The 17,048-nt window shown below is 47.9% G+C and overlaps 3 protein-coding genes across 3 annotated transcripts; all 3 read right to left on the reverse strand.

Annotated features, from left to right (window-relative positions):
* Nucleotides 1–4,743: 4,743 nt before the first annotated feature.
* LOC112590426 (uncharacterized) lies at nucleotides 4,744–6,453 on the reverse strand. The gene is made up of 2 exons (XM_025306824.1): nucleotides 6,011–6,453; nucleotides 4,744–4,825 (listed from the first exon to the last, which is right to left on the reverse strand). The coding sequence occupies exons 1-2, from the start codon at nucleotides 6,451–6,453 to the stop codon at nucleotides 4,744–4,746; spliced, it is 525 nt and encodes a 174-aa protein (XP_025162609.1).
* Nucleotides 6,454–7,219: 766 nt separating this feature from the next.
* On the reverse strand, nucleotides 7,220–8,307 carry LOC112590427 (uncharacterized). The gene is made up of 2 exons (XM_025306825.1): nucleotides 8,011–8,307; nucleotides 7,220–7,693 (listed from the first exon to the last, which is right to left on the reverse strand). Exons 1-2 carry the CDS (start codon nucleotides 8,305–8,307, stop codon nucleotides 7,220–7,222), a joined length of 771 nt encoding a protein of 256 aa, XP_025162610.1.
* Nucleotides 8,308–13,358: 5,051 nt separating this feature from the next.
* LOC112590428 (uncharacterized) lies at nucleotides 13,359–14,408 on the reverse strand. Its single transcript, XM_025306826.1, has 2 exons — nucleotides 14,237–14,408; nucleotides 13,359–14,175 (listed from the first exon to the last, which is right to left on the reverse strand). The coding sequence occupies exons 1-2, from the start codon at nucleotides 14,300–14,302 to the stop codon at nucleotides 13,441–13,443; spliced, it is 801 nt and encodes a 266-aa protein (XP_025162611.1). The 5' UTR covers nucleotides 14,303–14,408; the 3' UTR covers nucleotides 13,359–13,440.
* Between the last annotated feature and the right edge of the window lie 2,640 nt (nucleotides 14,409–17,048).

The raw sequence follows: 17,048 nt of genomic DNA on the forward strand, positions 1-17,048 counted from the left end.
TCCATCGGGAAGGCGAGGTCCCTGCCCCGAAGTAGGCCGAAATGATTCGCCGGAGGTAGCGGGCACCCCGTGGTGTTCGAGGGCCCGCCCAATCTCCGGCCAGGGCAGGGTGTTGAAGGCATTTGTTATGTCCAACGAAACCGCCAACAACACCCCGCCCTCCTCCACGACCGCCTGGGTCAGGTCCCGGAAGCATTGGATAGCATCCAACGTCGATCTTCCGGGCCTGAACCCGTATTGGTCGTGGAGGTCCGGCCCCTCCGAGGACAGATGCTGGACGAGGCGGTCGGCAACGATGTGCTCCAGCATCTTGCCCGCCTCGTCCAGCAGGCATATCGGCCTGTAGGCCGACGCACTCCCGGGTGCTTTGCCCTCCTTGGGAAGGAGGACCAATCTGGCCCTCCTCCACTCTGGGGGGAATACCCCTCCTTAAGACACCTGCTGAAAACCCTGCGCGTGGCTTCGGACAGGTTTCCCTCGCCGAAGGCGAGGGCCCAGGCCCGGCCAGGAATTCCGTCGGGGCCAGGGGCTTTCCCCTTGGCCCCGAGCCTTTTCCTGGCCGCAGTGAGCTCCTCTGGACTCACCGCCAGGCCCTCGTCCCAATCACCCTCCCCAACGGTGGGGTCGGGATCTTGGGGGGGCCCCCTTCTGCCCTCGAAAAGAGGGTATCCAGGAACCCCTCGAGGGTCTGGCGGTCTAATGTCTCCGTTGGTGGGGGCGCCTATGGTCGGATCTTACCCATGACCCTTTTGTATGGGCGCCCCCACGGATCATCATCCAGGAAGCTCACTATCCGCTCCCAGGCCGCTCGCTTAGCCTCGACGATGCCGATCTTGAGGGTTTTCCTGGCATTCAGGTAGCCCTCTTTTGTCCTTGCGACATCCCCGCCTCGTCGCCGGGCCCGATAGTACTCACGTCCGGCATGGACGGAGGAGTCTCGGAGCGCCTTCAGCTCCTCCGTCCACCAGTACATGGCCCGACGCCGGCGGGGGTGGGATTGGGGCATCGCGACGTCGCATGCCGACGCCACAATGCCCACTATTTCCCCAGCCCCGTTCGCGGGGCTGGGATCCCACTCACCTGGCCCACGTCTAGGTGCCAGGTGGCCGCAAGGACGGCCGCCCGAAACCTGTCCGAATCGAGTCGATTAAGGGCCCATCTTTTGGGGAGGGGAAAGCTCCCCTCTCCTGGGCAGCGGGCCAGCACCTGTGCGGGTTTGGGGAGGCGGAGGACCCACGCTATATGTCTGTGATCAGACAACAATTCGCCCTCCGCCTCCACCCTCCATTCCTGGAACAACCCCGCGGCCGAGGGGGTGGCCCAGGTCAAATCTATGACCGACCCCCCCCCTGGCCGCATACAGGTGCTGGTTCGTTGAGCCCCTGTTCGTTAACAGGAGGCCCAGCCCCGCTGCCCAGCCGGTCACAGACTCGCCCCGAGGGTCCCTTTGCCGGGGACTGCGACCCCATCCTTCCGAGTGGGCGTTGAAGTCCCCGGCAATCACGACAGGTCGGGGATGCCACCTACGTACCAGTTCCCCGATCCTGTCGAGGACCCTCTTCACTGGGGCGAGCTCCCCGAGACCGGCCTTGTTCCTGTGGTGGGGGAGATACACCCCCACCACAGTGATAGGCCCCAATCGACCGCCACGTACGAGGACCCGTTCTCCCTGAAAGCACAGGGAGGGGTCCCGCCGCAGGGTTATATATGTCAAACACTTTACTACGTCAAACTATAGTATGTCAAACTAAAATAAATATCTCTTTAGTTTTATTATCATAATTATATGATATAAAATAATAAGAAATATAAAATAATAAAATATATATAAAAGGGAAAGCTATAAATATACTATAAAAACTATAAAAAACTATAAAAAGAAAAACAAAACGAAACAAGTGTAAAACTATCTTGAACGTTATAAATATTATTTCTTTAAATATTCTTGAAATAGTGTCAAAAATTTATTTTTTATTTCTATATTTTCATTATGATGCCTCTCTCTTTGTTCATAAAGCTTTTCATAATATGAAGCTAAATCTTCCTTTCTTGAACGTTTATTGACATGTCTTATAATATTAGAATTTTTGGGTGCTACATTTTCTTTTTCTCCGTCGGATTCAATATTTTCTACAGTTCGTTTGTGCAGGCGAAATCCATGTGTGCTTGAAGCCAATGATATGGGTTGTATTTCGGGTGTGGTATTCATAAAATCGTCTATTATATCAAAATATTCCCATGACGTTTTAGCTCTACCAGTCTTATTGTTTGCATCCAGTACTGATTTGTATTTTTGTTTTAGATTTTTCCATTTAATACAACATTGTTCGTCAGTAACTTTGTAACCTTTTTTATAGAAGTTACTCGCTATTTCCTTCCATACTTTTTTTTGGATGGTCGATTTTTTGTTTAAATTTAAAATATGCTGTCTGACTTCTTCTATTAGAAGTTTTATTGTTTGCATAGTCCATCGATATTTATCATTTTCTGTATGAAAAATATAAAAAATTTATTACAACTTAATAATCTCTCCATATATATTGTGAAAGATAATTGTGCAAAATATTAATTTTTTTATTTCAAAAACAAAACATTTAAAAAGACAGATTGTATTAATATATAATTAGTTTACTTATAGAACAATTAAAATCTGTGATGGTACACAATATTTTAAAACTATTTCAAAATATTTCATAAATATTTTATAAATACAGTAAGACTAGTAGAGCTAAAACGTCATGGGAATATTTTGATATAATAGACGATTTCATGAATACCACACCCGAAATACAACCCGTATCGTTGGCTTCTAGCACACATGGATTTCGCCTGCATAAATGAACTGTAGAAAATATTGAATCTGACGGAGAAAAAGAACGAACTGTAGAAAATATTGAATCCGACGAAGAAAAAGAAAATGTAGCACCCGAAAATTCTAATATTATAAGACATGTCAATAAACGTTCAAGAAAGGAAGATTCAGCTTCATATTATGAAAAGCTTTATGAACAAAGAGAGGGGCATCATAATGAAAATATAGAAATAAAAAATAAATTTTTGACACTATTTCAAGAATATTTAAAGAAATAATATTTATAACGTTCAAGATAGTTTTACACTTGTTTCGTTATGTTTTTCTTTTTATAGTTTTTTATAGTTTTTATAGTATATTTATAGCTTTTCCTTTTATATATATATTATAATTTTATATTTCTTATTATTTTATATCATAAAACTATGATAATAAAACCAAAGAGATATTTATTTTAGTTTGACATACTACAGTTTGACGTAGTAAAGTTTTAGTATTAGTTTTTCCTTTTATATATATTTTATTATTTTAATGCTGTCTAAGATAATAATAATCCAGTAAACATCAAATAAAATTTACGTTAATGTAATAACGTTAATGTAACATAACTTTTACTTGGTGTTTACTGGGAAATATTGTCTTTTCAATAATATGATATACTACATGGGCTGAAAAGTCTTTGGCCTGACATATAGATGGCGCCACAAACTAAAAATCCTTATATTTCCTATAGAGTACCAACCTTAACTTAGATGCTGTAAAAATTTCATGATATTTCGTTGACTCGTGTACAAGTTATAGCTTTCGAAGTGACGTTACCTCTGAATTTATCTTTACTATGGAAAAAAGTGAATTTCGTGTTTTGATTAAACATTGCTTCCTGATGGGAAAAAACACTGTTGAAGCAAAGGCATGGCTTGATAAATGTTACGGCACATCTGCCCCACCGAATTCAACCATCAAATATTGGTTTGCTGAGTTTCGTCGTAACCGTACGAGTACAAATGATGCACCACGTTCAGGAAGGCCAAATGAGGCAGTTACTCCAGAAAACATCCAGAAAATCAGTGAAATCGTGTTGAATGACCGCAAAATGAAATTGAGTGAGCTAGCTAACATCATAGGCATCTCAAAGGAACGCGTTGGTCATATCATTCATGAATATTTATACATGAAAAAGCTTTGCGCGCGTTGGGTGCCGCGTTTTTTGACAATTGAGCAAAAAGCGGAACGTGTTCGACTTTCAAAGCAAAATCTGGCCCTGTTTAACCGTAATAAGAAGGAGTTTTTGCATCGATTTGTCACAATGGATGAAACATGGATCCATCACTACACACCGGAGTCCAATCGGCAGTCAGCGGAGTGGTTATTGCCTGGTGAAAGCCGTCCGAAGCGCCCGAAGACACAACAATCAGCCGGCAAGGTTTTGGCCAGTATTTTTTGGGATGCGCATAACATAATATTCATTGATTATCTTGAACATAGTAAAACTATCAATAAAGAATATTACTGTACATTACTGGATCGATTGGACGACGAGGTCAAGGTCAAACGGCCACATTTGGCAAAGAAAAAAATTTTGTTTCACCAAGACAATGCTCCAGCTCACTCGGCACGACCGATAAATTAAAGAAATTGCGCTATGAATTGGTCCCGCATCTCCCGTATTCTTCAGACCTGGCCCCCAGCGACTATTTCCTTTTTCCCTGACTAAGCAGTGGCTCGCTGGTAAAAGATTTTACTCGAATGAGGAGGTCAAGTTGGAAACAAATGCCTATTTTGAGGGTCTTGACACCGAGCACTATAAGACCGGCATCGAAATGTTAGCGGACCGTTACACTAAGTGCATTACTCTAAATGGAGATTATGTCGAGGAATAACACACTTTTTTCATTAAAAAATCGTTTTTTCATTGTTAAGCCAAAGACTTTTCAGCCCATGTAGTATATACCGTATTGATCCTGTTCACATAGGTTTTCCTCTTGTACACATGCCATACTGATTTTCAAATATCTAAAACAATGATTATTTTGATATACTTATATGCTAATAATTGAAGTAGACGCAGATAAACTAATAGACTAGCATAAATACGTCAAGATACATCATTATACAAACAGAATTTTGTTAATATGTAAAAGAAGGCATCTGATGCCATGAAAATTGTGTCAATATTGCAAAAATTTTCTATTGTCATAAAAATTGCTACCAATATGCTGGCAAAAAAACTAAATTAATACTAAATTATTGTAGTAATAAAAAGACCATACTATGTTCAGTATTCTGTCTATCCGAGGAGTGGCAGGTTATTCATTATAGTCTTTTTTTTTTTTGTAACGCAGGGGAAATCCATCATGGATACCCCCTCCCCTTGGGGATGGAGGGGGTTATGTCGGACTCTTACCGACTAAAACCCCTGCGGAATGTCTACCTGTCGGGCCGTTGGGTGGGGAGTTAGGGGAACTGCTCCCGCATTCCCTCCCCAACCCCCCGGCCCCAGGGCTCTCCGGGAACCCCACGCCATCTATGTACCGCGCCCTGTCCCACTGAGGGAGTCCAGGGCGCGGTCCCCGGTGGGTTGCCCCACTGAGGGAGTCCAGGGCGCGGTCCCCGGTGGGTTGCCCCACCGGTTGGCCTTCTGGTCACACCTATTAGGTGGAAGGGGGACACCCACCCCTTCTCCTTTGCCCACCCCTTCTCCGTCCCACGCCTCCTCGCTCCCCCCTTCGGCACCTCACCGCCCCCTCGAGGGCACGGTGCTCCCCGTCCCATGCCGAGCATGTGGGCAGGGTGTGATGCGCCGTGTCCTCGAGAATAGGGCAGTGATGGCATCGAGTGGTGGGCTCCTTTCTTATCTGGTGCAGATACCGACCGAAGCAACCATGCCCGGTCAGCATCTGCACCAGGTGGAAAGTCATTCCACGTCCCCTCCTGCCTGTCACCTCAGACAGGCAGGGGCGGACAGCTGCGGCCGTCTTGGGACCGGACACTTTCGGGTCGGACAACTCGTCCGCCCACTTCCGTAGTGTCCGGTCCCTGGCTTGGAGTTTCAGGGCCTTCATGTCCCTGGCCCTTAGCGTCCCCTCCGCGCGGAGCTCCTTCACTCGCCAATAGAGGATATACCTCTCGTCAGCGAGGAGCTCCACGGGAGGGACGCCGGCCAGGGTGGTCGCCGCCATGTATGACACGGTCCGATACCCTCGAATCGCCCTGATCAATACTGGCCTCAAGGCCTGCCGGAGGGAGCGTTTTCTCCTCCGGCAGACCAAGAGGCTGGGCGCCCATATGGGCGCCCCGTATAAGGCGATCGAGAGCACGGCCGTGACATACAGGCGGCGTATCATCCATCCCGGACCCCCCTGGGCGCGCATCAGGCTGGCGACAGCCAAACCCGCCTTGCGCACTCGGGGGGCCAGGTTCCCAAAGTGGGGCCCGAAACTCCAACGGCTGTCCAACGTCAGGCCGAGATACTTTATCGTCGGCCCGACGTGGACGTGAACGCCATCCACAAGGACTTGTGTCTCCGGGGACGTCCCGGAGCCCCGGCCAGGGGCTATGCCCCTGACTCCGAGCCTCTTCCTGGCCCTGTTGAGCTCCTCTGGACTGACCTCCAGGCCCTCGTCCCAATCTCCCTCCCCCATTTCTGGGGAGGGAAACGGGTGGGCCTCCTTCTGCCCTCGGCAAGAGGGCATCCAGGAGCCCGTCGAGGGCCTGGTAGTCCATCTGCTCGGTCGGTGGGGGCGTCCAAGGGCGGACCTTCCCGGTCACCCTTTTGTAAGGGCGCCCCCACGGATCGTCGTCCAGGGAGCTCACCAGTTGCTTCCAGGCCGCTCGCTTTGCCTCGGCGATGGCGGCTTTCAGGGCCTTCCTCGCCCGGAAGTATTCCCCTTTTGCCTCCGTGACATCCCCATCATCCCGCCGGGCCCGTGTTAGCAGCATCCTGGCTGCGATGGTGGAGCATCTGAGCTTGCGAAGCTCCTCGCTCCACCAGTACGTTGCCCGGCGGGAGCGGGGGCGTGATCGGGGCATCGCGACGTCGCAGCATGACGTCACGATGCCCACTATTTCCTCGGCCCCTTTGCAGGTGTCGGGGTCCCGCCCCCCTGGCACCTCCTCGAGGTGCCAGGTTGCCACGAGGACAGCCGCCCGAAATCTATCCGCGTCCAGTCGACCGAGGGCCTATCTCTTGGGGAGAGGGAGTTCCCTGTCTCCGGGGCGGCGGATGAGCACCTGCTGGGGTTTGGGGAGGCGGAGGGTCCACACTATATATCTGTGATCAGACAATGATTCCCCCTCCGCCTCCACCTTCCATTCATGGAAGAACCCCGCGGCCGAGGGGGTCGCCCAGGTCAAATCAATGACCCAGGCTCCACTCCCCCCGGCCGCACGCAGGTGCTCTCTGAGCCTTCATTCATTAGAATGAGGCCCAGTCCCGCCGCCCAGCCAATCACGGTGTCCCCCCGGCGGTCCCGTTGCCGGGAACTGCAACCCTTCCGAGTGGGCGTTGAAGTCCCCGGCAACTATGACTGGTCGGGGATGACACCTTCGCACCAGCTCCCCGACCCTATCCAGGACCGCCTTAATTGTGGTGGAACGACCGAGACCGGCCCTGTTCCTGTGGTGGGGAAGATATATCCCCACCACAGTGACGGGCCCCCAGTCGACTGCCACGTACGAGGGCCCTGATTCCCTGAATGTACAGGGTGGGACCCCCAACCTAGAGTTTGCCACCAAGGCCACCGAGCCGTTTGGACCTCCGAACCAGTTCGCACTGCGAACCGGGATCCAGAACGGCTCGGTGACCACCGCCAGCCCGGCGCCCAGCTCAGTCATCCTCTGCATGCAAAGGTCCTGAGCCTGGGCGCCGTGGCCGACGTTGGCCTGTAGGGCCCGGAGTGGCGTGAAGCTTACACCTTGCAAGCCTCCTCCGGACTGCCTACTTCAACCTCCCCCTGGTCACCCACCGACGGCTCAGCCGTCTCGGGTTCCCCGGGGGAGGTTTCGGCCGTGGTGGCCTCTTCAGCGGGTGCCTCAGCAGGTGCCTCCGCGGAATAGCGGGGGGTCCCTACCTGTGCGAGTTCCTCCTCTCGGGAGTACGAGGAGGAATCGGCAACCTGGGGAGATGGGGGTGGCGTTCCCTCCATCTCCCCTTTCTCTACAGTAGTTGGGCGTGGACCCGTAGGCTCCACCCTCCTTACCTTCAATTCCTCGTTTCCTGTTAGGAAGTCCAGGTCTCCTCTATCCTTTCTTTTCCTCCCGGCTGCAGCTGGTTGGACCTCGCCCCATCCCTCTGTACCTGGCGTTGCTTCCTCCCAGTCCAGGTCTATGAGGTCCCCCTCTTGAATTGCAGCTGGGGCGGATGGCAGTAAATCCGCAGCCTTCCCTTCCTTCTCATGGTCCTCCTTTGGGGGGGGGTTGCTCCCCTCCCTTGGTTGCTCCGGCAGGTGCTGTGTCGATGCATCGGCGATGCATCCGGGTTTCCACTGCCTTTGCATCCTTCGCTCCTCCTCTCTTCTTCCCCTTCCTCTTCTTGCCTGGGGGGGAACGCAGGCAGGCCCTCCGGAGGGCCTGCCCGCCTCCGCGCAGACGGGGCAGTTGGCCGCCCGCGGGCACCCCTTGGCGCGATGGCCGGGGGTACCGCAGCGATAACATAGATCGCTGCGGTCGACGGCGCTCGTGCACCGCTCGCGCACGTGTCCCGGTAACAAGCACCGGAAACACAGAACTGCGCGAGCGGGCAGCGCCGTCACCCCGGCCCGGGCCTACCCTACGTGGACCCGTTCCGCGGCGGCGACCTTTGCGGCCGCCGCCAACGGACACCGCACCACTATTGCGCCCGTTCCCCGCTAGGTGATGCTCATCTCGCCCGGGGAAATTACCTCGGGCGAGCACCCCCCAGCGCGGGCCACGGCGGCCGTCACTTCGTCGGCCCCGGTTGTCGCATCCAGGCCGGCAAGTCGCAGCGCTGCGACTTTTACCGGTCTCTGGATGCGAAAACCGGGGCCCATTTCCGCCGTCAGCTTGCGGAGCTCGTCCGCAAGCCGGTCGGCGGATGCCCCGACGTTGAGGCCAGGCACCTCAATCAACAACGCCCCGCTCAGGGCCCGGCGGACCTTCAGGGATGTCCCGATCCCTAGGTCCGCCGGGATGACGCGGCGCCTGGCCTCAACCATAAACCTGTTATATTCCCCCTCGGGGCATATGACAGTGACAGCCGCTGAGCGCGGCGGCCTAGGTCTGCCCCGTCCCGCCACTGCGGCCCCCCTTCCCCCGGGTCTAGTCTTTGGAGGAGGAGGAGGAGGAGGGGTCGACTGACCGGCCGGGCCATTCGTCCTCCTTTCCTCCTTTTTCCTCCTCTGCTGCTCCTTTCTGCCGACTACCTGTGCCCAGGTTTCTTTCGGCTCCTGGCCAACATGGAGCGCCCACCTCAGCGCCTTCTGGGCAGAGTCGAAACTTGCGTCCATTAGGTCCTTAGCCGCAATGCTTTTGCCTCCTTCACGGGCCCTCTTTTCTTCCTCCTCTTTCATCATCTTGGTCCTGATCTTCCTCCTCTTCTTATTTTCTTTCTTCCTCTCCTTCTTTCCCCTGCCCTTCTGTCCTCCAGGTGCCTCGGGGACTATCCTTACCTCTTTGGGAGGGGCCGCTTCACGTATCCCACTCCACTTTCCTGGTCCTGTGTAGGGGGTGGGTATCGAGGTTCCCGACGCCGCCGACGTCCCGACTCCAGGACCTGCGGCCGCAAGGCGGTCGACCACGGCTCTGAGCCGGTCGACCTCCGCCTTGCATCCGCAGTCCAGGAGCCGGACTCCCATAGCAGCGTCGAGTTCCTTCTCCGCCCCTATCGTCTTCACCATGGGGGGAGGGGTTTCCCTCAGGTCCTCCATGGTGTCGTCCAGGACTGGGATGTCCAGGTCCTTCCTCCCTATTATGGTGGGTGTGGGAGTGGAGGGAGGGGTTGTGGCTATTTTCCTCTTCTTCTTCGTGCGCCTCTTAACCTTTTCCCTCCCCTCCCTTTCCTTCCTCCTCTTTTCCTCCTCCTCACTCATCACAGCCGATAACGACGAAGACGACCCCCGGTCACTTCCGCGTAGGTCAGCCTCCTCGACAAGACTGGTGGAGAAGAAGCAGCCGCCGGAGAAGCCTTAGGAATCGACGTAGCGACAAGTCGCTTCGTCCATTCCAGCTCCTCCGCCAGCCGCCTGTTCTCCACCCTCATCTTCTTCAGCTCCTCTCGAAGCTCTTCCGCCTCCCTCTCAGCCAGGGTAACGTCCCCATCCTTCTCCCTGCTAGTCACCCTGGCCATCAGGGTGGTGAGCACGGCCTCGGAGACCCCCACGGCGCGATTCAGCGCTCCCATGAAGTCCCTTTAAGGGTCTTGGACCTCCGCGAGACCAGCCGAATCGCGCCGAGGGCGCGACCTACCTCCGAGGCCAGCTCACTCACCCTTGCTTCCCTCAGGAGCCCCATAGCGGCACTGTCCCTAAACACCTCCTCCATGGGGCGTTTATCACCGAGAGACCGGAGCATCCCTGCGTCCAGTATCGCCTGGATCTCTTTCTCCAATCTTGCCCTCTCCGCCTTCTTCTTCTCTTCTTTTTCCGCCTCCTTTCTCTCCCTTATCCCAACGCCGTGACCGGTGACGACGGGCCTACCGCGTCCCCTCTTCACCTGTATCAGCGCTGGACCCTCGGTGACGACGCATGAGCCGCTGCTACTGCTCGCATTGGAGCTTGTCGGCTCCCTGGTCCTCTTCCCTAGTCGGGATGCCGGGATTCTCGAGTCCTGCGAGAGCAGGACATCGGAGATGACCACCGGCCCACCGGTGGTCTTCTCCGATGCCCCTTCGTCCCTCGCAGGCCCCGAGGTCCCAACATCCCGACTCCTATCCTGATGTCCCCTCTTAGAACAGAGGGGACCAGGTTTCTCGGCCGCTGGTACCGGAGATCCAGACCCTGACCCCTTCTTACTACATCGTTGGGTGGCCGCTCGTGTCGTCCTACCCGACGAGCTCACCTCGCCATCCCCGCGGTCAGGGAGGCGCAGTGTCGAGGACGGTGGTCGATCCTCTATAAGCAACCCTCCAGGGGCTAGCCCCCTGGAGTTTGCTCGCTCTACCTCCCCGGGGGAAGGGAGGAGGCGCCTGCCATGCAGTTTCCTACTACCTCTTTCCCCTCCTTTCCTACCTTCAAAAAGTCACCCACCAAGGTGGGTGGTTGGTCCAAGGACGGGCTGCTACGCCCGTCCATTAGCGACCGTGAGTCCGAAGACTCAGAGTCCGAAGACTTGTTGGGTTTTGTTTTTATAAATTTGGAATCCATTTTGAGTCCCACGAGTGCGGCAGGAATGGGTCGTCAACCCCGGGCAGAGCCCCCGCATTGCCCGGGATAAGGCTAGCGTGTCGCCTGGGTTCGCCAGGTGGCCAGGGTGAGGAACCACTAGCGACAGGTCACGCACCTGCCATTCATCCCATAGGCGTGGCATGCCTCAACCGTAGGATTACGTGGTGTTTTATAGAGGACCCGCCTCGCGGTCCGGCCGATTAAGGCAAGACCCCCGGCCCCAGAGACATGACCTAGGGTTACGGTGTGATAGGCTAGGGTCTGCCGGGGAAGCCTGAGCCCCCTGTACCAGAATGCCGAAGCATCCTGGCCCCTCGCAATCGTGTCAGGTTATACGTCCTGACAAGTACGAGTTTGTAATCAGGGTTTTCCTTCCCCTAGAACGGTTGCCTTCACCCGGCTCACGAGCCCGTTCTGCCCGCGCTGTAAGGTCCTTTGGGTCGCACAAGTACAAGTACAAGTGCGATCCTCCGGTCCCTGTATGAAACTTGGAGGCAGCTGCCCCTCCGAGAGTGAATAAGGACGCTCTTAGTCTGGCCTCTCAGTACAGATCTCTCCGGCATGGTAGAACCTGCCAGGGGTCGAAACCCCCGCCGGCACAGCTCTGTACCTCATCGGGGCACGCAAGCTCCCCCACCACGGCAAGGTGGCGTCCACGGGGGAGTATTCATTATAGTCTATTAATTTTTTGAAAATATATATCGGTGAAATATAAATACATCTTGTCAATAGACATTTGAAGGAAGTTGAAAATTAAGTAATTATCCAATTTAGACTTTCACTTCCGATTTGGTTGAAATTCACATATTTATATTGTATCATATTTTAATGCATAGTAATCATATTTGAAAGTCAAAATAGTCGCTCTACACCGCAAAGAAAGATATAAATAGTTAAAGTTGACTAATATTACAGATTACGAAATTTGTTATTGCGACAAATTATAGCAATTTCATTTATTTTTTTAAATAAAATAAAATAAGAAGGAGGTTAAAGATAGCCGCAGCAAAGTATAAGTTAGTGTTTTGTACAAGTTAGGAGAAGAAAGTATTCTGCTGTTAATTGCACAAAAGACAAGAAAATTGGATGAAACTAATTGGTAAAAAATTTAATTCCCTTATACTTTGTACTTACCTCAAACCACTTTGTTATTTGATTTTTTTTTTTTAATAAAAGTAGAAGGTTTCAGATAGTCACAATAAAGTACAAAGTCATTAAGACAAGAAAATATTTTGCTATTTATAACAAAAAAAATAAATCAAATAATAAGGAGATTTGGGACAATCGTAGTAAAATACGAAGGAGTTAAGTTTTTTAATTAGTTTCACCCAACTTTCCTGTTTTTTTGTACAATTAACAGGAAAGCACTTTCTTAGCCTAATTCTTTTGTACTTTGCTGCGGCTATCGCTAATTTCCTTGTTATATAATTACAAAAAAATTAGTAAATCAAACAACTGCTATAATTCATTATTATGACAGGTTTCTTAACCTATTATGTCAGTCAATTTTAATTATTCATATTTCATTTCGCAGTGCAAAGTGACAATTTTGGTTTTCACATTAGATTGCTTTGGCTAGGAAAGTAATTATAAGATTCATAAAGTACATACCTATATATTTTGCTTGATTCGTATTAATATGATTTGAAATATAAATCACATGTAAATAAACCGCGTCCTTCTCTACTCATGAGCTAATCGGATCTATTTGATTGCTCCGAGGACACGTTTCATAAATCGGATTAGTCTTGTTAATCGGATTAGGGAACTTTTCCAAAGTTAGTTTATATCACTGCTTCCAATTCGATTACAAATCAGATTGCTAGAAGTAAGCACCCTAAGCATCGTGTGCCGCTGGCTTAACTGTTTTCCTTATTGGATATTATTTAAGATCGTCTTAAATTCATTTTCAGTTATTGTGTAATCAATAAAATGAACTGTACAGAATTGGAAAATGAAATTCAAACTAAAATATAAGATCAGATTATGAATATCGGCTCTAAATATTCCAGTGAACGTTGAATCGGATTTCGATACGATATTCATTTTTTGCTGGGTACTAAGAAAATTGGTCGATCAAAGTCAAATATTTCGATCATAAGATTAACACAAGTATACACGGTTTTAGACCTGAGCAACCAAAAGCTGTTTCTAAGATAATTTGGGGCGCTGAATCCGAATTTTCAATTCGTTTTTTAAGATTGGTTCTAGTTTACGAGATATTCAATAAATTCATTTTTTATTATTTTTGACAATTAATGGCTATATTATTCAATTAAAAGTTATAAATCAGAAATGAAGAGCAGTAAAACTGAGTCGTTTGTATTGTTTGGGATCCGTTTCACGCATTAGAGTCCAACAGTAGTCGCTCATCATGCCATCATCCCAAAATCCTTGGTATCGTCTTTCGATTTTCGCCATATCTTGGTGTAGCCGCTCTCCTTGCTCGTCGCTCGTATCGCCTAAGTTTTCAGGGAAAAAATCGAGATGTGAATGCAAGAAATGAATTTTGAGAGACATTCGAGCTCCAATCTTGCGGTAATTTTGCAACAAATTGCGGATTATTTGCTTAAAATCCGGGGATTTGCGGTTACCGAGAAAGCTGTGAACAACACTTTGAAATGATGCCCATGCTGCCGCTTCATCGGGCATTAAACATTTTGTAAAGTTCCCATCGGGCATTAATTTTCGAATATCAGGTCTGACAAATATTCCTTCTTTGATTTTTGCGTAGGACAATTTGGGAAACAACTTGATTAAATACTGAAAAGCCGGTCCCTCATGGTTGAGCGCTTTGACGAAGTTCTTGATAAGGCCAAGTTTGATGTGAAGAGGTGGCAGGAAAATGTCCCGTGGGTTCACAAGTGGTGCAGAGGAGACGTTTTGTTTTCCTGGCTCATAATTACTACGACTTGGCCAATCTTTTCTCACATAATGATGGTCAATTGCACGGCTATCCCACAGGCACAAAAAGCAGCAAAATTTGGTAAATCCAGATTGCATCCCAATCAAGAGACCAATCACCTGTTGGAATAATATGTAAATCAATTAATGTTTCAGATTTAATTAGAATAAATTTTCAAACCTTTAGATCGCCACAAATTTTCCATTGATGCTCATTATATTTTATCTTGGCCAAGATCTTACGCATTGTGTTGTAGCATTCCTTCGTTTGTACTGCATGAGCAATCGGAATGGATGGTTTTTCATTTCCATTGTGTAGCAGAGCAGCCTTCAGGCTGTATTCCGAACCATCGATGAACAAACGTCATTCATTTCGATCATACGGTGTATTCATCACATCAAATAAACCGTTGATGTTATCGCAGAAACACATGTTCTCTTCTTTTTTGAAAAACGGTAGAAGCGCCTGATTTCTATTTCTATATACAGTGACTTTTGTTCGAGTGTCAAGATATTTCCACTCCTGCAACCGTGATGCAAGCAACTCTGCTTTTTGTTTCGATAAATTCAAATCACGAATCAAATCACTGAGTTCACTTTGCGAAATTAAATGCTTTTCTTCCATGACAAAATCGCTTCCACTGCTCGACGGCGATGAAGTCGAAGTTGCCTGGGCATTTGCACTTATACCTGGACAAACTGGCAATGGATCATTGCTCGTACGTGGAACTGGCTTGGACACTGATGATACGTCAGGATATTTATACTGTGCTAGTTTTTTTGCATTTATACCGATAACATTCATCAAGCAAAAGTAGCAATCATCTACATGATTCTTTGGTTCTCTCCATAGCATTGGCAATGAAAATGAAAAGTACACATTTTCACCGAGTGACCACTTGTTCAGCTTTGTTCTGCACGCGTTACAAAAACATTTCGGCACCCACGGCTTGTTAGTGTTTGCTACAGAGAAACCAAAGTAATGCAAATACGCATCTCTGAGCTCATTTGTCATTATTTTGCCGCTTTTCCCGAGCATATAACATCCGCAAACGTAACAAAAACACTTTGAATCGACTTTGCAACGCTGTCTCTGCATTTTTACACGTTCTTAAACAAAAACAATACCATTTGAATACAATTGAAATGATTTTTCTAGCGACGTCCTCATGAGAGTCGTTATGACAGTGCAATGCTGCCAACATGCGAGAACTCGAAAACTAGAACCAATCTTGACAAACGGATTGAAGATTCGGATTCAGCGCATCAAATAACGTTAAGAATCGTTCTTACCTGCTCGGGTCCAAAAGTTGACCGGAATTTGTAAACTTGTGTAATTGATGATTTGTTGATTCGCTTATTGTTTACATCTTATTGGTTAAGTTCGTACGCCACAGTCCAATGGTATTCGAATACATATGACATGTATATGTGGTCTGTTATTTTCACTTGTTCGCAAGCTAACTACACTTACATTCACTGAAGGCAGTAAAGTGTGAAAATGACTGGTTTTGCCAAAAAAATGCGATTCTATTAGGAAAAATATAAGAGAAGAGAATATAAAAAAATTTGAAAATGACGAAAGAGTTAAAGAAAAGAGAGGCAAGTGAATCTCGATTTACATTTATATTAGTTTTTCTGGTAATCATTGGGTTGCACAATAAAATTTAACTTAATACTATTATCTCTTTCTTTACGTACTTGTTCCTTGTGACACATCTCTTTTCATCATTACAATCTATTTTATTTAATAAAATATTTGGTCACATTTTTAGGTTATATTTTAGGTTATACTTGATCTCAAATATTTAATACAATACTAAATATAGTATTTTCTATATTAGAGAAATGTAAACACAAATAGCTGCTTTAAAATGTGGAAAAATTTTAATCTTGAATATGATCATCCGAATACCTCAAAATGATATTTTCCTACTGGGATATAAGTTTTTAGAACAAGAAGATTATTATAATTTTCCTATTGCATCTTCAGAACTTAGAATTGTTAAAGTCTCTCTAGAAAGCGAAAGAACTGCTTATAAAATTAAACATTTTTTTTGTAAATGCGTTCTTTTTCCGGACAATAACGAAACATTTGTATGCATTCCTTTTGTACACTGCAATAATCATTAAAATGCTAGTAAGAACAAATTCTATATTTTTTTATTTTATTATACAAATTATATCTTGTAGGCCAATGTTTTATTTTTCTTTTCAGTTTGCACTTGTGGAATTTAATGATTCATGTAACGAATCTGAGACACTAATAGGAGTAATTCCTTCTAAATGGCTCTTTGATAACAATACTATGTGCAAATATCCACCTAAAAAAGATAAACTTAAAACTACCCGTTTGATTCTGTCAAGAATCGACCCAGGACAAGATTGGGATATTTATAATCTTCGATTGCATCATTATTATAGTAATTTCATAACTTTTTCAGATATATTACCATATATTTTACTTTTAAATACAGAGTTATTTCAATGCCGATATACCTAAAATATACCCAGTAAGCAAAATGCTAGCAGAATGCGCGCAGATTGACGCCAATTTCGATCAGATCTCCACATCAAAACCATAGCCATCTGTGTCCTCATTAGGCTCGTGTTTTGTCGACAGGACCTGTACGACAGGCCGTGCGAGCAGATTGTCAGCAGAAACCGCGCAGGTCCTGCTGCCAAACTACGCGTAGAGTCTGCGCGCAGAGTTTGCTCGGTTTCTGCCGCCAATCTGCCATCAAATTACTGCAAGTCTTGCACGGTTTTTGGTACAAATCTGCCGTCAAATAGCTCCGACAGCAGGATCTAGAGCCCCATATTTGACCGCAGATTGGCAGCATAATTTGATATAATAGATTCTGCGTTAAATTTGTTGCCTATTTGCCATCAAACTATGATAGCAGGCTTTGTTCGAAATATGCTCGTGCAGGTTTGGCTACCTGGGTAATTGCACTTTATTATATTAACAAATAAGTTTTACCCAGCAAACA

This window comes from Harpegnathos saltator, unplaced genomic scaffold (assembly GCF_003227715.2).
Source record: "Harpegnathos saltator strain DR-91 unplaced genomic scaffold, Hsal_v8.6 scaffold801, whole genome shotgun sequence".
Classification (NCBI taxonomy): Eukaryota; Metazoa; Arthropoda; class Insecta; order Hymenoptera; family Formicidae; genus Harpegnathos; species Harpegnathos saltator.